The sequence below is a fragment of the Biomphalaria glabrata genome, chromosome 6, assembly GCF_947242115.1.
Source record: "Biomphalaria glabrata chromosome 6, xgBioGlab47.1, whole genome shotgun sequence".
In the NCBI taxonomy this organism is placed as follows: Eukaryota; Metazoa; Mollusca; class Gastropoda; family Planorbidae; genus Biomphalaria; species Biomphalaria glabrata.
This window is the reverse complement of record NC_074716.1, coordinates 36,162,858-36,190,754: the sequence shown is the minus strand read 5'-3', so window position 1 is coordinate 36,190,754 and position 27,897 is coordinate 36,162,858. Positions and strand designations below refer to the sequence as shown.

The 27,897-nt window shown below is 35.5% G+C and overlaps 1 protein-coding gene across 1 annotated transcript in view; it reads right to left on the bottom strand.

Moving 5' to 3' along the window:
- LOC106059857 (suppressor of lurcher protein 1-like) overlaps positions 1-27,897 on the bottom strand; it is a 266,518-nt gene that overhangs the window by 161,266 nt on the left and 77,355 nt on the right. The window contains exons 6-8 of the mRNA XM_056031426.1: positions 27,593-27,806; positions 27,264-27,278; positions 3,569-3,613 (exon numbers count right to left, since the gene is read on the bottom strand). Of these exons, the coding sequence (XP_055887401.1) occupies positions 3,569-3,613; positions 27,264-27,278; positions 27,593-27,806 (274 nt within the window). The remainder of the gene's footprint in view (positions 1-3,568; positions 3,614-27,263; positions 27,279-27,592; positions 27,807-27,897) is intronic.

Sequence of the window (27,897 nt, the reverse complement as noted above, 5' to 3'; positions counted from 1 at the left end):
TGGGAGGAGTTAAGGAAATGATTTGGAATAGAGCGGGATTTATTTTATTTAGTTTGAAGATGTAACTTGAAGTGACAAGTCATATATATTATTTGTTTGTGAAATTAGATGTTGTATTAATATGAATCTATTAGTTATTGAGCTTTGAAAGAAGATATTCATTTGATACAGTTTTATTTTCTGTATATACTGTATATTTATGTGATTCCCAGTTTTGATTTAAAGTTCTGTATTTGAATTTAAAGGATCTTTGTTATTTGAATCTTTAGATCTAGATATATATATATATATATATATATATATATATACAGAATCCCCGATACGTCACAGCAACATCTTTAAACATCTGACATTTTTCTTCAATTTACAGCAAGTTGGAATAAGAGATCTACTGTGACTTATTAGGGTCAGTTTACACATCGTTTTATCGATTTCAAATCTAACGTTTAGATCTAAGATCGAGTCTATCGTCTTGACTCTCTACATACATTATCGGCACAGTAGATAAGACCAGTATTATTTAGCTGGCATTCATCAGTAGAAACATTTCTACTAGAAAGTTTGGTCGTATGACACGACATTACTAGATCTATAAGAGAATAGTATTCAATTACTACAATTTATTATTCTCAGTAGCACATCTACTGAGAAATAGCATATTACCATAATTCTCTTCATGGCTCAAGAGTTTGGACACGCAAGGAAGAAGTAAAGGAAAGATCACTTTTATTTCTGCAAGTCGGACGAACTAGAGTTACGCCAGGAAAAAAAAAGAGGGGATGGGGAGAAAAAGTAGTATTCACCCGTCACTAAATAGGAGGGCCGGACCGTTGTGACCAAGAAAGATCACTCTTTTTTTATTTCTTCCTCACGTAGCGGCGAAAAAAGGGGAAAGAACAAGTAATCTACTCTGTATTCACCCGTCACTAAAAAACAGGGCCGGACTCAATCGTTGTAGGGCCCTATGCGAAACGAATTTCTCGGGGCCAAGTTTGGGTAGGGATACGGATAATAAGTGAAATTTAAGAGTTTGTATTAGAAAATAAATTCGTCTTTGTAGTTTATTCATTCTTTACTACGTACAGAACTACTTTACGAGCCTTGCGTGTAGCGAAGTCATGCAGTATATCATAGAAATTCGAATTCCCACATAGATCACGCTCAATAGCGAGAATTACCAAATGTTTCAATCTATCGACGAGAATTGTTGACCTCAAATAATTCTTCATTAGTTTGAGGCGCGAGAAGCTTCCTCCACCAGATTACACAATTACGGGTAATGCATAATGCCGTTTTTATTTATTGCGCATAGGATTGGTGTTTTCCATTTTGAATGACACCCCAACTTGACAATTTTTGTTTATATATTTCATGAGATTTGTATGAGTTTTCAAAAGATTGTAATAATTTCCGGCCTTCAAATATCGACACTATCATCATGGCTTCACACAACATAAAATAACGCTACGGCACCCCTGTATTAATTCAGTAGGTACCGAGTCACATAGGTGTGACTGGCACACTATTGCATACACCTTGGCCCACCAGGTAGGGCACATTCCACCCACTGAACAGGCTGTAAGTTTTCATCATGCTCTGATTATAATTCAAAAGACAGAAATGGAAAAGTGGTTTGAGTGCCGGGACAAGTCCCAAAAACCCGTGGAGTCTTGGAGCACATAAGGCGCCCTGACCGCACTTCCACGTGGTGGAGGCTGTCCAGGCCAGAGCATGCTATTATAGCCGGCCATTGTCCTATTGGCTCATATTTCTCACGGCTATGGCCAAATTTCGATTTAACTGCGGGGAAGAAGAGGAATTAGTGGCTCATATCCTGTTTGACTGCCTCAGACTTGCTGATCTCCGTCTCGACATGTCTGAGAAACCAATAATTCTCGACCTGTATGGCGACATTTATGCACTACGCAAGACAGCAGTGTTTCTGTCCAGGGCTTTTGCAAGAGAGGATTTGAGCCTCTCAAGCCCTCACTCAAATGGAGTTTGATGATGATGATGAATAATTTCTGGATATTTCCAGGACTTTTCGTATATTTTGCAATTTCAGGAGATTTTCAGGAGCTTCTGGTTAATCGACAGGAGGCCGCGGGAAATCTGTTATAAGTTATACAATGGTTAGATTTAATAATTTATACACTTAGAATTAGCGCGGGTCCTATGAAAGTGCGGGGCTCACTGCGGTCGCATAAGTGCGGAGCCCACTGCGGTCACCTAAGGCCGGCCCTGCAAAATAGCGGCCGCCGGTCGATTAGTATTACCATTATATTTCTACTTTGTTAGCCTTTTACGGCACAATACGAAGCTACAAGCCAGTCAAACCAGCTGCAGAAGAAAATTTTGTGTTTTTCGTCAGATAACAGAAATCCTCATTATTTCAAGACTGAAAAAACAATTAGCCACAGATGCAATAACAAAGGTCATCATGCTTCACAATGCTGCACCAAAATTATTGAATGCACACATTGCCACTTGAGAAGTCACCATGCCCATGAATGCAGAAAGAAACAATTCAATGCCCTGAGGTCAATTCTTCGACAAGCCTACTTCAAGAATATCATAGATCCACTGACAGACCTTATTACAGAAGCCATTAACAAGATTCTAGACAACCACGATATGCAAACAAGAAAAACGCTTTTTATAGAAACGAGAACAATGAACATTCAACAACGTGTAGCCAAGACAAAAGGTCTTAAATTTTATCCAGGTCTTGTGGGTAATCAGAGAGTTCAAGTGCTGAGAGACACATGTAATACATGAAAACTTTGTCATATAAAATCAACTCAGAGGCAACTTCATTGAAGCCACAGCATTAAAAACCATTAAATGGTACTGCTAGCAGAATGCCTGAAGCTCTGATAACATCACAACGCCATTTTTAGTGGCCAAACAGAAGCTTTGGTTGCTCGCAACTTGCCGGTAGATTTCATCATCGGTAACATCAAAGGCGTCCGAAACTGCACTCTACAAGATCTCATTGACTGGGCTAACACAATTGAACTAAGCCAAGAATGCTATGCTGTCGTCACCAGGTCAATGATGAAACCACAAGAACATTTAGAAACTGAACAATTAAGCCCAAATGAATCTATAGAAATTGCAAATGTACAAAACATGCATAATGAAGCAGAAATAGCTATCAATGAATCAATTGACAATACCAATTTACTGTACGAATTCAAAAATGATGAATCCAAAATTGAACAGAAATTAGACCCAACATTGAAAAGAATATACCAGAAGGCTCCATCGAACGTGATCTCAGAACTAAACAATGAATCTATGCCTTACGACTCAGACAAGTCTACATGGACATCCCTACCTACTGCATGTCCATCCCTACATACAACATGTCCATCCCTACCTACTACATGTCGATCGATAACCACTGACATCAAAGACTCCATATCTTAGGTCTTAAACAAGACTACAGGTACAACACTACCCACTAGCTCTGTGATATATAGGGACAATTCCTACTACAATCAAGATCGTCAATTTAACAATGCAAGACTCAGACAATTAGAACCAGGAGACAAAGTTCGATTACCAGACAAAAGCAAGAAGTTGTTCATCAAATGGCAAGGATCTTGTCCTGTAATCAGAAAAATTACAGATATTGATTATGAAATTGACATTAACAATAAGAAGAAAGCATTTCACATCAATATGTTACAGAAATACAATAATGATACAGATGGCACTACAAGTCGAGAACTAACAGAGTAAATCATGTCATGTTTAGCAGTTATTCTTAAAAAAGATGAAAATGACTTGTCAGACATAAAAGATCTTATATTGCCAGCTCCACCCATAAAGCAGACTCAATCTTGGCAAGATATTATCAACTCAAAGAAAAGAAAAATTAACAAACATTCTGATAGAACATTCAGAAATATTCACTGATGTTCCAGGCAAGACTTCAATTATTGAGCACGAAATAATATTAACAGACAACAAGCCTACAAAGTCAAGACCATACCTTTTAGCAATACACTACAGAGATTTTCTTCAATAAGAAATCAATCAACTTTTTGACCAAGGCATTATAGAACAACCCAATTCACCATATGCAGCACCTATTGTACTCGTAAAAAGATAATAAACTTTAACTCCAAAAATGTATGTCGATTTCAGACAGCTAAACAAAATTACCTTGATTCCTATCCCATGCCCAACCCAGAATATCTCATGTCATACTTCTCTGAAGCGAAGTTCTTTACCAAATTAGATTTATCCAGAGGGTGCTATCAGATAACAATTAAAGAGGAATCCAAACCTTACACTACCTTCACAACATCATTTGGACTTTCCAAATTCAACTACATGCCGTTTGGACTAGTGAATGCTAGCAGCACATTCAACAGAGCTATCGTGCGCATCTAGAGTTGCTTTTTGTGTGATGTTTCTCTTTTGTGCACAATAATGGTTTGTGCCTTAGTTTCTAAGGACGCGCTATGTTGGTGTCATTGCTGTTTGCTTTACCTTGAGATGGATCTCTCTGTTGTGATTTTCTTCCCCAGTATTGGGTAAGTTAGTTTATTTTTACTGTCTTCTTCATTTGATTTTCTTCCCCAGTATTGGGTAAGTTAGTTTATTTTTACTGTCTTCTTCATGTTGTAGATCTAAAATAGTTTCTATTATAATCTTGTGAATGGCGGTCTCAAGGAATGTGTATTTTTCTTGTTTAGGGACGCAGGCTTGACTCCAACAGAGTTTGGTTCTTGCATCCATGGCTTTAGGTTGTGGGCACGCGGGCCCTGATCGAATTGTGACACTGAGATTAAGTTGTGCTATGTTATTTTGAATAAGCTGCTTGTTTGTACTTGACCTAGTAAAATACTATTTATTTGCCAAACACGGATTCATCTGTCATGTCATGTTACATTATTTGTTCATTAAATATTTGAAATTACACTCTTGTTATTAACTGATATAAGTTAACGTATGGTCAATATGTGTGTTGCATATTTATCTACGTATTAACTAATAAATTGTCCGGGATGTCCGGGCAGATATGCCACGGTCAAATTGCAACCCCGGCAGGAAGTTAATAAACACTGTTCAGGTGGGGAATCCGGCATACCCTAGATATGTAAAACCCACCTGACACTATCCATAGAATATTAGGACAGCGAAAGGACAGTGTCCTACATTGATGAAATTTGTATATTTTATAAAACTTGGAACAAAAGGACTAAATGAAGTATTCAACATAATCAAACAACATGGCTTTACAGTCAAACCAAGCAAGGCTGAACTAGCCATGGCAGAAGTGTCTTTTCTAGGACATCGAGTTAGTTATAACTCACTAAGACCACAAGAAGATATCATCAAGCTGATTTTAGACATCAAAGTGTCCACAACCAAGAAGTAAGTCAGAAGTATCTTGTGCAATTTTTATTGGACTTTCATTCCAAATTACACAGCACTCAAATCAACCTCAACAAGAAAGGTTAATTTATTAAAATCCCATGGTCTACGGAACTACAAGAAACAATTGAGAAAATCAAAGCCACATTTTTACGTCAATTTTCCAAATAGAAATAGACAATTCCACCTTGCTACAGACGCCTCATCCACAGCCATAGGAGCATGTCTCATGCAGGATTACCAAGGGACTTTACATCCTGTATTCTTCATCAGCAGGAAACTTACATCCGCTGAAACCAGATACTCCACAATAGAACGAGAATGTTTGGCCATTGTCTGGGCCATATCCAAATTTTCCAAAATACTTACTGGGTGCACACTTCACATTACTTACGGATTATGCACAATTAGCTTTCTTAAATTTGAAAAAGATGGCTAACGGACGATTAACTCGTTGGAGTTTAGAGCTCATGTATTACCAGTTCGAAGTCAGGGCGATCCCAGGACACATGAATGTTTTCGCTGATACCTTATCAAGATGTACTTAAATAATTTTCCTTTTATTTTATTATGCTGTTACAGATACATGACATACAGTTGTAATTTTGATTTTGTTTCACATATATCGTAATTCGTTTTACTTTTAGTACTATTACTCCAATGATTTTCATGTAAAATTTACAAACCAGTAGTATCATAATTATTTTTTTTTAAATTATGATATTTCATTGACATCTCATATATACTATATATTTTAATGCTAGAGAGAACGGGTGGGGGGTATTATGTCACGTATCAGTTTATATAAACCTAATCTAGGATAAAATAAACTTAGGATTTAATTCATGCACTGGAGAAACCCATGACGTCACGCATCCGGTGATAGCGTGACATCTGGCGGGGAATGATTGGATTGGTTGGGAGGAGTTAATGAAATGATTTGGAATAGAGCGGGATTTATTTAATTTAGTTTGAAGATGTAATTTGAAGTGACAAGTCATATATATTATTTGTTTGTGAAATTAGATGTAGTATTAATTGGAATCTATTAGTTATTGAGCTTTGAAAGAAGATATTCATTTGATACAGTTTTATTTTCTGTATATACTGTATATTTTTGTGATTCCCAGTTTTGATTTAAAGTTCTGTATTTGAATTTAAAGGATCTTTGTTATTGGAATCTCTAATACATATTTAGAACTAGAGATATAGGCCTATCTACAGAATCCCCGGCATGTAACTGACATCTCAACAGAAAAGACCTGTGACGGTAAATAGATCTATGTATGTCCCGAATAAAAATCAACACCGTTTGACAAATCTTGATAAAATTCGGCATACAACAGTGTTGCCCAAAATACGGCCCGCGGGCCACATCCGGCCCGCCGACACGTCGGCACAAAGTGTAAAACGTCCCTCCCCCTTTATTTCAGAAGAAAAAAAAGGTTTTTGAATGTATCTTACCTAGATTAGGGCACTCACATTCTCTCTGATGGATTGGTAGACTTGGTACTATAACCTTAAAAATGTGGTAGTTTATGAATGAGAGAGCCGAAGAAACTACAAGTGTACTCTGAATTTATAATCTACCAGGAAAAGTAAACGGATCTTTACTTTTTTTCGTGGAACATGGTAATAAGTCCTGTTTAGCCAAAATATTTTATTTGTAAAAAAAATGAATAAGAAATAAACACTATGACACAAATATGACGGCATTCTTTGTTTCAGCAGATATCATTAATTAATGTAAATACTAGATCCACAGGTTTCTAAAAATAAATGTTTCAGGTCAATTTTATTTCGTTTTTTTGTAACTTTTCGGTGATGTGGCCCGCGACATGAGTGTTGGAAATTAAAATGGCCCGCACATCGCATTAGATTGGGCATCGCTGGCATACAAGATAACGAAATTTTTTTAGCAGATCGGATAAACCCGTTTTTACCGAAATTTATATTGGATATGAATATGTTTGCTGAAAGGATAAACTGATTTTCACACTACTTTTATTTTCGTGGCTAAAAAAAAATGTGATGGGGACATTCTCCATGTTTGAGATTGATCTAAATTCAATCCAGTAGATCAGTAATACTCAAACTAAGGCCCGCAGGCCGTGAGTCTTATCCGGATAGTAAGAAAACAAAATAACTAAAATATTTTTTTAAATGTATAGACTGGACAGTACGCATCACAACGAAGTACCAGAAATATTGGGTTAACTGACGACTAAAAAAATATATTATTTAAATGAAAGCAATAAACTACAAAAATGAGACTTACAATGCAGTTACTTTCATCTAAGAAGCCACTATGCAGGAAAAGATAAAATAACTCAAGACAACAAATTAAACAAAAAACGAACATTAAGATAAAAAAAAACAACAAGATTACAAAAGCAGATCCGCCTATTCTCAAAGAATATTCGAGACGTGATTTTGATTTCATTGTCAAAAGTAATGTTTCAAAGATTCATTTGGCGTTTGTAAAAATTTTTCTGTAAAACGTTTTACATGTTTCGGATGTTCCTTCAAAGTTAAAGATAATTTACTTCCTTGTCCAAACCTTCCGTTGGACAACGGGGGATGGCAGCAAGTAGGTTGTGAACCCGGAACTGTCAAGATAATCAGTCCAGCGCATTAACTGCACGACCAGGCATTGTTGTTAACATAATAACAAACTAATAGTCTATTTTTGATAAAGAAATATATATTAAACATTACGGCATGACAAGTACCAGATATGGACAATATATAATCCGAGCGAGTTTAGATAATCTTTTGGCATCGATTTTCAATTTAAAAAAAAACAAATATCAAGCTTGTACTTCGGCAACGTCTGCTCAGTGTCCCAGCACAGTTACCACCAGAGCCATTGGCATTTTCATTTAAATAGAACTAGAATGAGGATGTAGATCTACCTAAACTAAACTTCTGATTTAGCACTCTTAAGATCTATATCTACTAGATCTAGATCTAAAATATAAATCTGGAATAATTTAGATGTGGTTTAGATAAGATTTATGTAAAAAAAAGAAAAAGCCTAGATCAGTGGTTCCCAAACTTTTTTGTCTCGTAGACCCCTTGGCATATTTTCTGGCTTTCGGTAGACCCCCTACTTAATTAACTTGTATTGAATTTTTGCAAATTCATCAAAACATTTTTAAAACAAATTTCTAACTGCAGTGAGCTCAAGAGTGAAAAAATAATTTAAAGCTACAAATAGGGTTATAGAGATCTATTTTTTTTTATTGACAAAATTTAAATTTAATCTAATTAAAAATAACAATTTATATTTATTGCTGGAATCACCAAACACATTGGAAATGTTTTTTTGTTTTTTTTTTGCACATCTATTATCCGTAGCCCGTTGCTAGGATATTATGTTACATGTAGGAATTTGTAGTCCTCAAACATTAAATAGTGATCAATCAATTAATTAATTAGCCTTATGTATCCAAAAAAAAGTTTTCGCAAAGAGCAGTTTCTCTTGTATGTCTTGATCTTTCACGTGTGGCTCTAATATTGGGTGCGCAGAACTGTTTTCACTAACAGGAGAAGAGGTGAAGGTGAGTACCTATTGAGTACTTAAACCAGTCAGCTTTGGGCAGGAAGGGCTCATTAGACTTGGCTTGCAGCCCACCTAGCAGAAGGAAAACTGAATTCAAACTGTGCTGCCTTGCAGCTATACCCGAACATGGGAAAGGTTTCGTGGGTCAACCCTGTTAAAAATAGGAGCCGGCGACCTTTAGGCAGTTTGCAGCACACAGGGCTACACCCTGTCAGATCCTGTTCGCCGCTGATCCTAAACTGTATATATGTCGTTTGGAAAGAATTACAAAAGAAGCTTTTAATTTTATAACTCATGCCACAAATGTGACCTTGAACTGTATTGTTGCTTAAAGAAATTCGTTCAATAATATCAGATGTAGATTTGTGTAAAACAGTTTTTTTAAAACTATAACGGCAGGTAAAACCAATGTTGTACCTTTAGCATTTTTCTTTTTTTGCTATAAAGAGATTTTGTAAGATGCTCACAAACTATTATCTTCTCTATATGTTGTAGAAGAGAGATTTTGTGGGTCTATTCTGATCTTTGAGTGTTTGAACGTTTTTCAAATCTTCATGTATTTTGTCAGGGTACAGGCATTGTCTCAAATGATCCTCCAGCATAATTGATTTCAAATCGGTATAAAAAAGGCACTTATGGCAACCACTAGTATTACAAGGAAGGAATAAATACCAATTTTAAATAATCAACTCTGTACAGTCTACAATTTTTTTTTAAACATTGGTTGTATGTCGATAAAATGAAGCTAGTTAAATAAGTATTTAAATTAGATACAACAATATTTCGTTTGAAAAGCAGGATAAATATTTAAAGGATTAACTCGGGTACAAATCATATATTAGTGTATGAAAAAATTACAATAATTTGATGTTAAAATTAAAGTCACGACCTGCTTAAATGAAATCTATTATCGTAGACCCCCGTGGACATCTCATAGACCCCCCAATGTATGTTTTCCCTTTTGTAGACCCCTTGGAAGTCTTCGTAGACCCCTGGGGGTCTATATGGACCACTTTGGGAATCACTGGCCTAGATAGACTGAATGCAACATTAAATGTAAAAATAGTAGATTAGTTTGAGTATTTTATAATATTGCAATATTGATCTAGACATTTTGTAATCAAATCTACACTTAAAGTCTAGAAATTGAAATTCTAGATTTTGATCTAGTCCGTATCATTCTATACTAGACTTTGAAATTCTAGATCTAAAATCTACAATGATTTTAATTAGAATATAAATCTAGATCTAGTGTTAAAAATCTAGATCTAGTGTAAAAAATCTAGATCTAGTCTAAAAAATCTAGACCTAATGTAGAAAACCTAGGTCTAGTATAAGAAATCTAGATTAGATCTAAATCTAGCTAGTATGTCTTTTTAAATACGAAAATGATACGAGGTTTAATAAATATTAATGCACAGAGTTCTTTTATTATTTCATTTAAAGAATTAATTCCATATGACGTCAAAGGAAAAAATCCACTACGTCTAGTTAGACTAAAAAATGTCTTTATCAATGCGAGCAAGCTGACGACGGTGGATAGACATTGGTGCGCCGATTTTTTTTTTAGCATTTCATTTAATGAAGTCATTCCATATGAGGTCAAAGGAAATTCCATTATGTCACAACGGGCTAGTTAGACTACAAATGTCTCTATAAACACGAGAGAGTTAACGACATATAAATAGAGTTAAAATGTTTTTCATAAAAATTCGGAATAATCGATTTTCGTAAATCAGAAGAAGATTATATTTTTTATTTATTAGAAAAGGGATTTCAAACAGTTATTTGGCTGTAGTGGATTTTTCATATAAAATTCGGAACAATTTTGGCGACGATTTGTAAGAAAATTAAAGTAGCCTAATGTAGGTCGATTTCTGTTTCAAAACAAAATCCGATACATTCTTTACTGATACAAACAAATATTTTGTTATGTTTCAGCAAGAAAATTAAATGTAAAATAAAATACGTCTAAAAAGTGATTTCCAATAATCGTTTCTAGTAAATTACTTTCTTATTTTAAAATCCATGAAAAACCGATTGTCGATATTTTTTTTTAATGTTAATTAACATAAATTTGTTTTAAGTTGAAAATACGGAACAATTTGATATCGATAAGTAAACTATAGTGACGTATTGTTCAAGAATATACAATATCCGGAACAACTTTATAGTTGATAAAATATAAGCCAGAAAAGAGATTAGATTTTAGATTATTACATTTTTCCAATGCTTTTGATAAAGTTCTCCACCATAGTTTGCTTAATAAATTAAAATATTTTGACATTGATGGTCCATTGCATCAGTGGAATAAAGAATTTCTGATAATGAGAGAACAAACTGTAATAATAAATGGCTCTAAATTAACACCAATAACAATAAACTCAGGTGTACCTCGAGTAACAGTCTTAGGTCCAATACTATTTTTGATTTACATAAATGATTTACCAAGCTGCATTAGTTCGGGAACATAAGTCAGATTATTAGCAAACGATTACATAATATATAATAACAATACAAGATACAGAAATTTTACATAGAGAATTAGATGAATTTCAGAAATGGGGATCAAATTGGAGCATGTCTTTCTACACCTTTAGTAAAATCACTAATTTAGAAAGTCTTCAGGATAGAAGATTCAAAAGTATAGTAGCAATTATACATAAAACACTAAACCATTATCTTCAAATACAAAAACAAAATCTAATAAAATACTCTGAAAGACAAAGATAAAGGTACATTCCTGGTTCCATATGCTAGGCGTATTTGTACAACTGCTCCTTCTTCTCTAGTGCTATTAGAGCATGGAATGGGTTGCCAGAGCTAGGGGGGGGGGGAACGGAATTAAGTGACTGATTTTTGCTTTCATTTTGTTTATTTTAGGTGAGATTTTAATACTAAATCATCACTTACCACAGTACAGCCGAGGCAGTTTTGAGTTAAAAACCCTCTACCAGGGGGTTTTGAGTTTAAATCCCCCTACCAGGGGGTTTTGAGATTTAAAAAACCCCTATCAGGGGGTTTTGAGATACAAATCCCTCTACCAGGGGGCTTTGAGTTTAAAACCCCCTACAGGATGTTTTGAATTTTAAACCCCCTACCCCTACCTTTGCAGTTAAATCCACCTCTTCTATAAAACAAAACAAAAAAAAAATGCAAACAACAATCCCCAAATTCTAACAGCACAGTTGAGGAAGATTTTGATTTTAAAACCCCCTCCAAAATTTACGATAAACCCCATTTCAAAATAAAAAAAGCAAACTACACACTCAAAATTCTATAAGCGTAGCCAAAGGGGTTTTGAATTTCAACCCCCCCCCCCAAGTTGGGGTTTGAAGCTAAAAAGTACCTCTTCAATATAAAAATAAAGTAAATTACACACTATAAAATCTATGAGCGTAGCCAAAGGGGTTTTGAGTGTAAATCCCCCTCCTCCAGGTGGCTTTTTCTTTAAAGTTTAAAACCCCTCCAGATGGTTTTGAGTTTAAAATTCCCCTACAGAGCGTTTAGAGTTGAAAACCTCTCTCTTCAATATTATTTTAAAGCAAACTATAGTCACCAAATTCTATGATCGTAGCTAAATGGGGTTTTGAATTAAAAACAAAACAAAAAAAACTCCAGAGATTTCTTAGTTTAAAACCCCTCAACAGATGATTTGACGAAAAAACTTTCCTTTTCGATATAAAATCTAAAGCGAAATACAGGCATGTAATTCCAAGAGCGTAGTCAAGAAAGGTTACAAATTTCTACCATTGGCTTGGGCTCCATTAATAAAGTGTGAATAGTCTTCTGCCGAAATTGAAAATCATTAAATGTATCTCAACAAAGATGGCTAAGACAGATTTTAGGAGTCAGTCATAGAGATCGGGTCTAAATCAAAGAAATCATTTGCCAAACTGGGAGTCGAATTAATCCTTAGTAAGGTTGTGACAGAGCGTCGCATGAGGTTTTGCGGGACATGTTCTCACACAAAATGAATTACGCAAAATAAGAGTTGCGGAAACAGCTTGCCTGAAAATGCGCCGAACGGCGCGAGAGGGTCTAAGTCAGTAAGAATAGCACATTAGGTTTATGAAATAAAACTTTTTAATAGCAAGATAATGCACTGTAGATACCTTAGAATATGCATTTTGTTGGCTTTCAATACCAGAAATAGTGCCTGGCGGCGGGGCTTCGCCCCGCGCTGGGGGAGCGCTACGAACTCCCCCAGACCCCCTTGCTAGCAAGGGCGGGGAGTCTACAATAAACAATAATCGTCTTCCGAAAGGGTCAGAATGTAATAAAGATTAATTATGTGCACAAACACACACACACACATATATATATATATAATTTTTTTCCGCGGGGGGGGGGGAATTCCCCCCCAAAACCCTCCCCGAAACAAAATCCTGGCTACGCCCATGCTACATAGTGATACTGAAAATACACACAAAAAATATCTTTCTTTGTTAACATAATGTAACATTATCTCCCTTACATTTATGTATTGTTTTAGAATTGATTTATTTTTATGAAAAAAATCGCTTGCACAATTATATAAACTAAAAGGTTTGCTTTTAGAAAACAAAAAGTAGCCTTTGCACCTAAACTTTGCTAGCCGCATCGCATGGTGAATAATATTTTTCATTTACTTCTAGTTTTTGAGATCTGAGTTTGACAGACGGACATTTTGCACAAACCTAATAGCGGTTTTACCACTTACGGGAGCCGCTAAAAATCAAGCAAAAAGCCAAAGTTACAGAAACGAAAACAAAACAAAAACAACAGAAAGGCGAAATCAAATCACACAAAAATAAATATAGTGACAAAGACAAAAGATTTAGAGCTTGACCCTGACCTTTGTGGACATCAACGCGTACAAATTCTAAGGGGCATGGGAAGCATCACCAATACACAGGCAACATTTTTCAGGCTACAGCTTTCAAAGACACAGTAAGTAGTTTACCAGGGGCGATGCTAAATACCTCTCTTCAGTAGAAGCCATAGTAAGTTTATCCGTCGGCTAAATATCCAGACATATAGTAGGACACTGCACACAGCAGACTGCTACAATTCAATCAAAGTAAATCAAGAATGCAGTAGTCTTTGCACGATAAGTAAGAAGAAAAAAAAGGGGGAGAACCTACACACAAAAAATCAAACAATAAAAGAAACTCTGAATTAAATGATGAATTTAATTTTGACAACAGATCGGTCATGAAACCGTAGCAAAGACAGAAGGGAAAAGACAGAACGAATAGTTTTAGCACATAGATCTACTTACAGAAAGAAAATAATCAAAACGGGTCATACCAAGGCGTATTCGGGATATATGTCAGTTTTTAGAAGGAAAAAAAAAACAACACAATTTACAGGCATGTATAATGAAATGGTTATGCTTCCATACTGTATTCTCATTAATCTTCGGACTCGAAAACAAGCCTTATTATAATGAAAGATGAGAACAATTATGTCATTCCACGCCACTCTTGCCAAAAAAAAGGTCCTAAAGGTAAACAAACAAACCATTCCAGAAAGTTGCCGAAAAATCATAAGTGCATACGAATTTTACTAGATAGATGTGCAAGATGGCCAAAGGCTGTGGGATTATATTTAAATTACATCATTTTTTGTTATTAATATTTTATGAAAACTACTTGTCAGGATGTGACGTAATACAATGACAGCTTTAATGTCTACTCTGACTATAGATGATGTCTCTATTAATTCATTCTTCTTTTTTTTTTAGTCTGCATTAATTTCTTCTCTACAGACACACATAACAGATGCACTATCATTTGTCAACATAGCAGCAGAGATGCCTACATGTAAAAATGTAAATGTGTATTTCCAGACCTGGAAATGTGTATTTTAATGGGCAAATGTGTATTTTCCTAAATAATAAGAAATATACTCAGGAAAAACCAAAATATTTTAAGAATGTAATATATACAAGATTCAGCAATCATAAAAAATAACTCAGCATAACGATATGTATGTTTGTGAAAATTTTATACTTTATATGTTAGAATGATGCCGTTCTTGTCACTCGACAATGATTTTATAATCACTATGTGACTGATTTCGTAATAGCACCAATAGAAAATGTATCTTAAAGAATGGGAATTTTCGTTATAAGTGAGATTAGACTTTAACAACACGAAATGGTTTGCTTGGGTGGATCAGTGACATATAATTTTATGAAAATAGTATTATTTCTAGGCTATTTCTTCACAAGGTATGTAGGCACTGGAAATATTTTATTTCTTTTTGAAAGAGTTCAGATTTTCTTCTTTCAGACCATTCTTTGCAGAGTCAGCAATGAAAGCTTTGGCATCCACTACAATCACTTATAACAAAAATTGTAAAGCTTTTTTTTTTCAGACAGATAACCCTTTTTAATAAGCGAGGTGGCTGAGTGTTAAAGCGCTTGACTTCCGAACTGAGGGGCGCCAGCTCTAATGGGTACCAGACATTAGTCGGGGAAAAGTAAAGGTGGTTGGTCGTTGTGCTGGCCACATATGACCTTTACATGATCTGCACCATAGATCGCAAGGTCTTAAAGGTGTACTTGATTTTGTTACTTCAACCCTTTACCTTTACCTATCCCTTAGTCTGTTGGACCGTTGGGGCACCAAGCAAGATTCGTCAACCGTCTTTCTCTATTCCTCTTTGTCTTTTGCCATAGTTAGAACCTCTTTCAATGGAGATCCATCCATTCTTTTATGTTGTCCTCCCATCGCTTTCTCTGTCTGCCTCTTCTTCTTTTTCCTAGTACTGTTCCCTGAAGGAAGGTCTTTGCGAATCCCGAAGATCTTGTAATATATCCAGAGATTTTCAGCGTGCTTTTTTTCTTTTTACGATAGAAGGCCATCATGGGATTCAGTCGCAGCAGTAACCATGTCTCTAATCTCTTGGTTTCTGATGCGGTCTTTGAATGTGATACCTAGGATCCTACTGTAGCTATGGAATTGAGATGCTACTTCAACCCTTATAAGTCATTAAACTTGATTTCAAATATAGAAGTTGGGCTATTGAGTCTGCTGAATAGATAAACTCCCTCGCTGTTGTAAGATAAAGCTAGTTATTCTGGAATCTGATGCTTGAAGTTGTTTTATAAAACAAACTGGAGGGCGCAAGGAATCAAGAATTAATGCTTTTTTTTTCTGCATAAGAAAAAGCTTTTGCAAACATACTCGGCCTTGAATGTCCCTGATTTGATTCTTAGAATTTAAGCTTTCTACATATATGATTAGTAACATCTTGTTTGTTTTTTTTTTTTTTCCGCTTTTGCGAGGGAACTGTGTATTTTTAGATGATAAACCGTACTCGCGTACTTACGTGTCCATTTGCACACAAAATGCGCAAGATGCGTACTTGTAGGCAACTCTGTATCACCCATATATCAGCCATGGATTAAGTGAAAGATTCAACAAAACTTTGAAACAAATCACATAAAAAATAGCCGAAGACAACCAAGTAAGATTTTATATTATCAGCAGCTCTATTTTCATATAGAGAAAGTCAACAAGAAATCACATGCTAATTTCCTTTTGAAATGCTCTACGGAATAAATTCGAGAGGACCTATGTTTGAACTAAAAGAATCATAAATGACATCGAATCAAAATGTAAAAAAAAACAATAACAAGAAGGTTACAAAGACAGTTTGTGTTGAAACACAAACTCAAAATCGGCCCCCGAATTGGTCCACCCAGCGGTCCAGCAGATCAAAGGATAGGTGAGAGTGGATGTAAAGTTAGATGTGAACCTTGCCTAACTAGTTCCCCTTTCAGACCTTATGTTCTATAGTCCAAATGATGTAAAGTTCATCTGTTTTTGTGGCCTACGGTTAACGAGGGTGTCATGTAGCCAGCACAACGACCAACCGCCTTTACTTTTCTCCAACTAATGTTATGTACCCAATAGAGCTGGGTGGACTCAGAGGCTCCCAAGGATTCCGAAATTGAAAATCAAAGTCTTCACCAGGGTTCGAACCCGGGACCCCCGGTTGGGAAGCCAAGCGCTTTACCACTCAGTCACCGCGGCTCCCCTGGCCTATCTAATGTCTTATAATTGATCTTACTGCTTTGAAAAGGCTCAATTTCTTATTCGGATCCTCAATAACTAATATTTCTGTCTCTTCTTTCAGTTAAAAGGAAAATAAAATGTAGTTTACAAAATTACTATTCGTTTTAAATTATATTTATAACTTATAATGCATACTAAATTGATTTTTTCTGTTAGAAAAAATAGTAAACATTTGTTCGTGTGTAAATGTAGTACTTAGTATAACAGAACTTACATAACTTAACAATACAAATATAAAAACAAAAATTTTTGACAAAAAATCTACAACTGTTTGCATAAATGTGTTAAAAATATGGAAAACGGTTGTCTCCCTTAATAAAGAGCCTTTAGTGTTTGAGTAATTAATAGTTAATAGTTGTAAATGTGGTGTATTTTTTAAAAAAACTGCTTGCATAAGTAATTTAAAAAATTAAATTTTTCGCTTTCAGAAAAGAAAAAAGTGGCCGTTGCATCAGAAATTTAAATAATCTAAAATATTGTGAAGTCGGATTTTCACTATCTTTTCTAGTTTACGAGATCTAAACGGGACGGACGGACAGACATTTCACACAAAACTAATCGCGTCTTTTTCCCTTTCGGGGTCCGCTAAAAAAACACAATAATATTAACACCGCCATACAAGCATGTCAGAAAGCTAAACAAGACACATTGCCAAAACCTACGACAATACACAAAGAAGACCCAAAGAAAATAGAACATCAGGAAAATTGCAATAAACTTTTACGAATTTGTCCAAGCATGCGAAATTTCCAATAAACGGGCATCGACCCCCCCCCCCCTCTAATATACTTCTATATTCTAGATCTAGAATTTCTTTTAGTTCCTAGCTTCATCTGGGCCCCTTAGACTTACCTAAAGGCCTTCGTTTGAGCCAAACTTAATCCTCCAGAAGGGCCCCATGTGTTTAGCCCTTTAAGGCTCCTCAAGGTTAACCCCTTCTGACCCCATCAAGGTTTCATCAGGGCTTTAACTGGGTCCCTAAATGATCCTAGACTCGGTAGAGGGTATCTGGAAATTTAGGCAACGGATAATTAGGCACCGGATATTTAGGCACCGGAAATTTAGGCACCCGGAAATTTAGACACCCGGATATTTAGGCACCCGGAAATTTAGGCACCCGGATAATTAGGCACCCGGAAATTTAGGCACCGGATAATTAGGCACTTTTTGACAAGGCGGAAAATTAGGCACCGGATAATTAGGCACTCTTTAATTAGCGACCTTAATTTTGAAAGTAGTTTTAAAATGTTAACGTATATGTTATCCTTAGGCTATGGGCCATTGGTGACGTTATCAAAAAAATAGCAACCATAACGATTCTAACTGAATTTTCATGATATAAAAGAAAAACTGACAAAACGAGGAAAAAAATGACAATTTTGAGAATGTGTGGAAAAATTGACTCCGGATTAATAGTCATTATAAAATATAGACCTCACAGGATTCAGGGAAAAGTTGATTCTCTTCTCATTGCTTCCTGACCTTAACCCTTCCCCCTCTACGCACTCCCACTAAAGGAGAGGATTTGTGGCGGGTAGATGTTGAACTAGGTCGTGAAAATGACGCAACGAGTCTCAAGGCTACACACTGGAGTACAGGGCAGGGTACAGCATTGAACATAACTGCTAAAATGGAAGTCTGGAGAAAATTGTCTTCTTATAGTGGGAATGGAAATGAGCAGGGTGGATTTGCGCGCGTTACTTATAGGAATTAAATATGTTGATAAACTAAAGTAGTATACATATTTTATAATAGCATTAATATCTATTATCAACACTCCTTCTTTTATATTGTTAATGGGTAACCCCTTTAGGAAGATCTATTGTGGGAGTGTACAGGTGTGTTACGTCCTTCAAATGTGGTCATTAACTTTTATTGAATTAATATGTAGATTTATGTAATATAATATTTATATAAATAGCAATGGAAATCGCAAAACGGCTAGAAATTACGATAAAATATACTGTTTTGAAAATTAAAAAAAAAAGTTTATGGAGAAGACAGATGAGTTAAAAATGTAAATATAATTTTTTTTTTGGAATATTGGTCTCTTATTAATACTTATTCTGCTTATAGAAGATTGTTGATGTTCCAATTTAACCCCGCCTTCTCTATCATAAACCAAATATATTTACTACAATTTTCGAGAAGGTATGATTCCCCCATTCCTTTTGTGTTCAGTAGGCCTACCTTATACAATTATTTTTTTCTTCAGAATGAAAAAAAAAAAACGACAAAAAAGGTTTCATACACTCATTATTAAACACACACACACATATTAAAAAAACAACAAAAAAAAAACACTCGTTTCCCTAACTTTCAAAACTGCCAATCAAATTAAACTATCTTCATTTCCCTTATATATATTATTATTTTTATTACTGTTCTTATTATTATGATGGTTTTAACAGAAATATGTCTACCAAAGTTTTTACCTCAATATTCACACGAGGGTTTCGTCAGGGCTTTATTCATTCATTTTTTTTTTTTGTAATAACAACAATGAAAGGAATATTTTCCTGAAATGTATTGCCTTCCGTGTACACATGGACTTTTTTGTGTGTTAAAGGTAGCACGGAAAGAAAATATTTTAAAAACATTTAATGTTCATTAGTCTTTGCTGTTGTCAGGGAGCTTTGTGGAATCCCCCCGCTCCCCCAAAAAAAGTTTCAAATAATATTTTTTTTAAAACTGCGCTGGTATGACATTAGGAAAACTATTTACTCTGTCGTTCCTCATGTCACCTGTCATAATCAGATTAAAAAAAATATTTTAAGATATTGAAAAGCTGATGTCTCCTGTTCATAAAAAAAAATGCATAAAATAATATATGTACTATAAGCAAAATCATATTATTGATAATAGACTATTGTCACAGCCCAAAAGCTTGCTGACAATGTCACTAAATTTTATTACAGCATTAATTATTATTTGTTTATTTAATCCCAATTATTTTCCCCTTTTGTAGTTCCGATTTCATCACCAAACCTACCCCTTTTCTCTTCTTGCTTAACAGAGTCCACCACATTGCAAGTCAAATCCATCCTCGTGGGAGAGAATCTTTACTCTCTCGCCCCCTTTTTTTCAGCTATCTCTTCCAGACCTTTATAAACTAGACCAATTCAAAAATCGACACACTTTTTCATTACTCTAAGTCGCTGACAGTCGAGTCCGGTCTTTGTCATTGATCTTCTTTATTTCTAGTGGAATGTCTGGTGGTAGACCCAGCTGAATCTTGATAAGTTGTATGTGTAATGTGTATATTAGTTATTTCGATATAACATATTTCATCGGTGTTTAATGTGTGCATTATGTGTATTTCTTACTTGCGTAATTAGGAAATATAATTATTTCATGTTTGCATATTTAATTGCATTAACTTATTGTCTGCCGTGTGTTAATATTATTATCTCTACATTGAGTCTATTGATCATTATCGCAACCTTGTGTATGTATGTATACATCTTGTTTTATTTCCTTTATTTCGGCTGATCGCCTTGATGATATTTCTAGCGCATTGACACAGCGCTTAGTAAAGAGTAGTAAATTATCTCCCCTTTTTCATTTTGCCTAGCCTAGAGTTGCGCCCCTTGAACCGGCGCCTTTGACATACGGAGGTCACGCTTGAACGGGCACTCTCTAGTATTAAATTTAGGTTTCATTCCATTGTTCATGACCGACGGTCGTATGTAAACTATGGCGTCATGGTGGCTGATCGCTATCCTTTATGTTGGTTATGTTTAAGATTATTATCTCCTTTACTTTGCTCTTGCATTTTATATTGGTACTATCAGCAGTTTATTTAAGCTATTCCATTTGTCATAATCTCCCTATTTTACTCAAACGCAATTTTACTAATCTTACGAATAGCCTTATCAAATAAATGCGTGAGGGACTTGTCCTAACTTGTCTATGTTTATCCGCAGCCTCCCTCAGGTGTCTGCCTAGTTGACTCTACCTGATGCTTTGATACTACGTATCTATTTGGTACTAGGTGTCCATTTGATACAACGTGCCTATATGATACTTCACTTGCCTACAAGGTCGCAACTTACTGAACTGATCCTACTGACGACACTGCCCACGGTAGATTAGCTCTGCCTGCAGAACTGTTCGTGCCCACGGTGGCCGGCCACCCGCCCTACTGTACCCACCACTGACCTCAGTGACTTTAGATTGAGACTCCACAAGTACTGAGTGTGACGATACGTCTTAAGCTCTCTCAAGGTATCACTTAGGTCCAAGCATTTAATTATTTTATTTATTCTATTCATCATTAATTTTCGCAAACTTAGCCCATCGAGCACTAAAATACCACCACCGCCCCTCCAATCCAGCCCCCTACTAGGCACTGATGTCACACTTACATTTCCCTCTTGACACATCCGACACTAAACTCTTGACAGGAATACCCTCACCTTGACCAAGCTGGTTAAACGTCCAACCAAGATGCCCCTCCTCCTGTTCACTGGACCAATGTGGACGAACGGTGGTCGGGACCTGTCCCCTCCTCCACGCCAGGTAACGCTTATCCCTGCTGACTCTCCCTCCTCGGGAGTGGCTGGTCATTTCAAAGGGCTAACTCATCGACGCCTCAGACGTAATCTTCCTTGCTCTGGTCAAGCCGTGGTCATCTCCCTTTCACCTTCTCTCACAACCTGTTCGGGAAGACAAAGGGACATCAGCGAACCAACCTCTTGAGTTTCCTGATCTCCCACTTCACGCCTTTACGCAACGTCTCTCCCCGGGAAACTTTCGACTCGATCAAACGGGGACTTTTCTCTCGATTTTCTCTCACATTGTCGGCTTATCGCCCCACCGCTCTTTCCATCCTTTATCACAAACCTTGTGATCCGAGATCATTTCTTCTCGAGACCCGATTTAGAGTCGATTATTCTCCCGTCTTTGAGTTCTACACATTATTATTCCCTTTTCGTTTACTTTGGATTGGTGGTATGTATCTTAATATAGTGCTTGAGAACCATTTTACTTAATTGTGTATATATTTATGCATTTAGTTACTACATTATTTGTGTATATATTTGTGTATTTCTTATCATGAACAATGTAAGTGGATCTGATTTTATCTTCATAATTTAAAATTATGACTTTTGTGGCTAAATACTCAAAGTCACCCCCTTTATCTAGACTAGAATATATTTCACTAATTCTCACATGTACTTAGCTCTTTAGCTATTATTAATTTATCTCTGATAAATTATCGCTCACCACGAGCCCTTACCATATTATTATTGATTAACTCCTTGGCATAGCATTTCTGTAACATGTCGTATTACCGAGTATTTGAATTTCATTCCTTTGTAAGGAATCCCTTAGTTTTTTGTATGTATACCCCATTACATCTATATTTTTGGATATGTTGACCAAAATATATTACTTTGGTAAATCATGCTTATTTATTTACTCTAGTTTGGAGACTTTGTCCCAACCATGTATACTTATGTGAAAGCATGGGCGAGTATTACTCGTTGATCTCCCCTATTTTTCATCTTATTTATGTAACTGCAATTCACCGTGACTGGTGAACATTACTTATAGAACCTTATTACTATTTTTTAATTCCCTTATGGGATTATCTCTTAATAGTTATTCCTCTTGATGGGATACACTTTTTTTTTGTTAGCTACCTTAATTTATGAAACTAGCTTATAGTTTCTTTATGATATTAGCATTTCTCAGAAAGGCATCTACATCCCAGTGGTGTCATTAATGCTAACCAGCTTCTCCATTCTATCATTGCAGCTTTTGTATACATAGGTAGTCTGCATTTGTTGACTCAACAACCTCTCTGCTGATACCTCAGCCTTGCTCATACTTCATCAGAGTCGAAACGATAACGCTCGCAAAAGACTCGTCACTTGCTTCGCTGACAGTAGCCGCAGCTGATCCCTGCCCCTAGAAACAGTTGGACTGCCCACGGCCTGGACCTACTACTCCAACCCACCAGCTGACAGCGTCAGCACCAGCCACACCAGTCTCCTTACGGCAGCACCGAATACTAACAAGCTAAGAAAGAAAAGCCTAATGACACTCGGACCACTTGGCTCTTAACATCTTATGATGACCAATATATATACTAGATCTCATCCCAGCCCACTGTTAAGCATTACCCCTTAATCTTTTTCTTTGTATAATAAACCTGTATAATTGTATATATCGCGTTAGTTGCCAGCCTTTTTAACTCTGTGCCTGCAAGACCTCCACCTAGGAGCACAGCCAGCTACAACGCTTACAGGACACTCAGATAAGTTCGAGGACAAAGTGACACATACACTCTCTCATAACGTGCAAAGAGCGATGATTAAATATTACTTAGAGATATGATAACTCCCCCCCCCCCATTTATTGTTCTATATATTTTGTGTAAATAAATATCTAGTAAATCATTAATTCTCTATTGTCTATTTGATGAGTGCCTGTTTCCGATATATCTTTGATAACCCAGAAATAATCATTCCCTAGACACCAAACGAACCACACCTACAAGCAATACACGAGGGCCATCACAGCTATTCATTTTTTTTTTAAACTAAAATAACAATGCCAAAAGATTATCTAAAATTGTTTCTCTAATATTTACATTTAGCTTTCATGCCAAAAGGTCTAAAAGTCTCTTATAGATTATAGGTTATTCAGTTTTCAAGAAACGCCAAATAATTCTTTGAAATTTTATTACTTTAGACAATAAAAATCAATAATATTTGTTTTGCATATTCATTGCCAATCGGCAGATCCGATGAGGGCCGCCTCTGATTTTTTAAGTGGTAACACAAACTGTCTGTATAATCTTGTTCTGTATAATTGTTTACAGCGTTCAATATATTTTAAAAATTAGAATCAAATTAGCATGATTTTAAGATATTGTTTCGTAATCTCCGATGACCCAAAGAAATAGCAATCATAGTCATTTCCATTTCATTTATTTTCATTTCATATTTATGAAAACCACAAGTCTGCAGAATTGGTTATGCTCCAAGTAATGAATAATCACCATTTATCATTAAATTAAACTGCGATGCTTAAGCTTCCAATATGAATAGATAGGCCTACAATGGCCTTCAGAGATTGTTTAATCAAAAGCAGCCATTTGAGCATAACTATGTTCACTGTTGTAACCACAACTAAAACTTGTTTTTTTTAAATTTCGAATTATTCCGTAGGCTGTCAGATTTCTAAGAATATGTAAATTTTGGTTGTTTTTTCAAGATGGGCGCTTCTTGAATCCAATATAGAACACTCAACAAAATTTGCCCGCCAGGTGGTAAAGGAATGTTGCTCTAACAGTAATGAGATACGGGTATTTTAATGTACTTAAGCTGTTAACACAAATTACTTTTTGTTTTTCAAAGGAAAGCTGCAGCAATTATGGAAAATTAAAACCATTCGATATTATTGTTTTGCTTATTGTTGAATACAAAATTGTAAGCGCAATCAACGTTCTGTCCAAAATGTTGGAACGTGAGCAGCAAGATCTCGATAGAGAAGAAAGTTAACTGAAGACTATCTAGAATGAAGAAAGTCATTTTGAGAAATGATTTTTAGAGTGTAAACAAAAGAGTCTGCTGATGTAGCTCAAGGTTGTTTTTTTTTTTTTTTTTTGCTCTCCACGATTGCGAAAGTTAAAATGCAATTTCATGAGCCTACCATAATAATTACAGTGAAAATAAAATTCAAGATTCAAAAGTAGATTTTCAAAATCAATGTATTTTACCAAACTATCGATGTCATTGTTTCTCAATTAATTGTCAGATATCATGTCCTTAGAAAATCGTCAATGCCCAGTGCAAACGTTAGAGTTATATGATGCCACCAATCTTCTAGTCTCTGGTGATATTGCCATAAAATAGTGTTCAGAGATGCAAACCTTCAAAGAAACCTTTCATAAAGACATACGGTATTAAGTTTCTTATTTTCTTAGATCTACTAGCTGGAGACTGCTAAAGATCTAGTAAAAAGCGATCTATGTTTAAAGGTTGGACTTAAGGGAGACAAATGACTGTCAAGAAACAAGTTATCCACATTTGGGTCTGACTTAATACTGATGAACAAAAAAATGGTGAAGTAGTAAGATATTTTTGCATACGTTGGTACTGATTACAAAATAAATGACAATAATAAGAAATGTAAAAGAGAATCAACAACGATGTCCCATTGATTTATATAGCAATACAAAATATTGCCATTTGAAAAGATAATAATTTTACTTTTTTCTTCTCTTGCTAAGCATGTATCACTGTACAGAATTTACTTGTATAATGTACCTCTCATTATACAAGTAAATTCTGTACAGTGATACATTCTTAGCATGTCACTCCCAAAGATATTTAATTTATTGTTTTTATTTGTTTTACAGAGTTGAAGAATACTAAAAATTATGATGAGTGGTTCACAAGTTGATAATAAATTTGGGTTGTATCGAAAATTAAAAAAAAACTAAACTAGGTTTGAACATTTATGGTTGCAGACATTCCATCAGAAAGAGTATTTAAATCTGAGCTCAGAGCTCGCCGGGCAGTAAATGTGATGTATGGTTCAAACTCGAGACCAATGGGACGCATACCGAATGGCCACGCAATGAATGAATTTGAACTATTTGAAAGCTATCCGTTTAAAGAAAAACAGATTCTCCATTCTTCCCGGTCAGCAGGATATCAAGAGATTTATTTTTACATTGTCCAGAGAGTTCTTTGGATGAGCCCTTCTTCGTGCTCCCTCCACTGTACCTTGAAGGACAACTTTTGACAGTAAGTCAAGTCTTAGAATAGGACCAAACCAGCTCAGCATTCGTCTCTTCACAGTATTGAGTTCTTCCTTTTTGCCAACCAAAGTGTTAACTTGTAACTTGTATATATCATATCAATATTCACTTGTATCCCTTTCGGTTATTCTTCAGTTTTTTTTTTTTTTGTAAAATGTTTAACATGTTTCGGATGTTCCTTCAGAGTTGAAGATAGTTTACTTCCTAGTCCAAACCTCCCGCAGGACGACGGGGGATGGGAGCGGGCAGGGTTTGAACCCTCGACCGTCGATAAATCCGAACGACAGTCCAGCGCCCAAGCCGCACGACCAGGCAGCCATCAGCAATAATTTAAGAAATGTATTTAGCGGATTGGTATTAACATGGGCAGGGCCGGTTTTAGGCCACCGCAATCTATGCGGTCGCAGTGGGCCCCGCGCTTTCATAGGCCCCACGCTACTTCTAGGTGTAATTATTAAATTGCAAAATATATACGAAAAATTCCTGGAAATCTCCTGAAAACTCATACAAATCTCTTGAAAAATAGACAAAATTGTCATTTGTGGGCGTCATTCATTGCGGAAAACGCCAATCCTACGCGTGATAAAAGAAAAAAGGCATTGTCAGCTTTCATGTAATAAAATGTAATAATCGGGCGAATTCTCACCTTAATCGAAAGCTACAATACTTTATTTACTTTTATAGTTACTGGCATATAAATATGCCATAGGTTGCAAGGTTCGTAAAGTAAAGTTAATTTGATCGCAATTTTGTACTTAGTAAAGTCGAATTTTTTTTTTGAATAAAAAATCTTAATTTTCGCTTATTATCCTTATTCCCACTCAGACTAGGCCCAGCGCAATCAGTTACGCATAGGGTCCCGCTATTGTTAGGACCGGCCCTGAACATGGGACTCACCACGCGTGAATTCATAAAAAAAAAATTAAAACATAAAGCAATAAGTCCTTTCCTCTCAACACTAAAAATACAAATTAGTGTTAGAGACGTATGAATGAGTAGATTTCGCGTATTTTTCTCTAATCATTCCGATTCATAAACCAAATCACTTTTTGGCATGCTGAGAAACTAATCATGTTATCAGATTCTTTCTAAAAAAAACAAAATTTAAACCATCAGGTGCACCAGTTTCAACCGTTTCCATTTGGATTATTTAGGAACGAAATTAGAATGTTAGTAGATGAAAGCACATAGATTGAAATGTAACCATGTCATGAGCTCAGATATGTATGGCATCAGTCATAAGAAAATGCTTTTAATAGTTGTTAAGGATTTTCTTGAGGCAAGCAAACTTTCAATAGATCTAATAATTAACTCCAGGATTGTTACTCTACACATCGAATCAATAATGTGTTAAGAGGTAAATGGAAGAAACTTAGAGATACTGTGTAGAGTGTTCTACCAAGTACCATATTCCCTATGTTGATGTCATACATACTTGACTCCAAGGCTTGGTCATTACCTTGGATATGGATCACTGTATAAAATAAAAATAAAAAGACAAAATGAATTATTGAATGGAATTAAAACGTAATACATGTAGGATTATACTCTGGTCATTCAAAGACAATTAAACGTTTCAAATATTTATTTGTTCAAATATTATTTTTGTCTTGCAGTTACCGGGGTGTGATGTAAAAAATAACAAACTTAGTTCCAAACGATATTAAGTGACATTATGTGATGGTCAATTAATAATAAATAATGTGTAATTTTACTAATTCATGCTTTCTACTTGAAACTGCTACAATTATTCCAAGTTCTAAATAATCTAACCAAAGGAATGTTCACCTTGCATCAATGTGATGTAACTGTACATTGGAAAATATGACTTTCACGCGCTCTCCTGGACGAGCGAAAAATCGATATCTGCAAGAAGCATTCGGTCTATAATGTTGTGGGTAAAATGGCGAGAAAAAGCGTCCACTGTGGTGGCTATTATTGCTGTTGAAATCATACAGACAAGATTGACCTGCCACTTTACTGCCTGTAGTTTGGAAATTTCCTAAAATAAAAAAAATAAGAGTAAATATAAAATAATAATTTTTCAAAAAGTTTTCAAAATAAGGCCTATTGATATAATGAAATCCAAATAC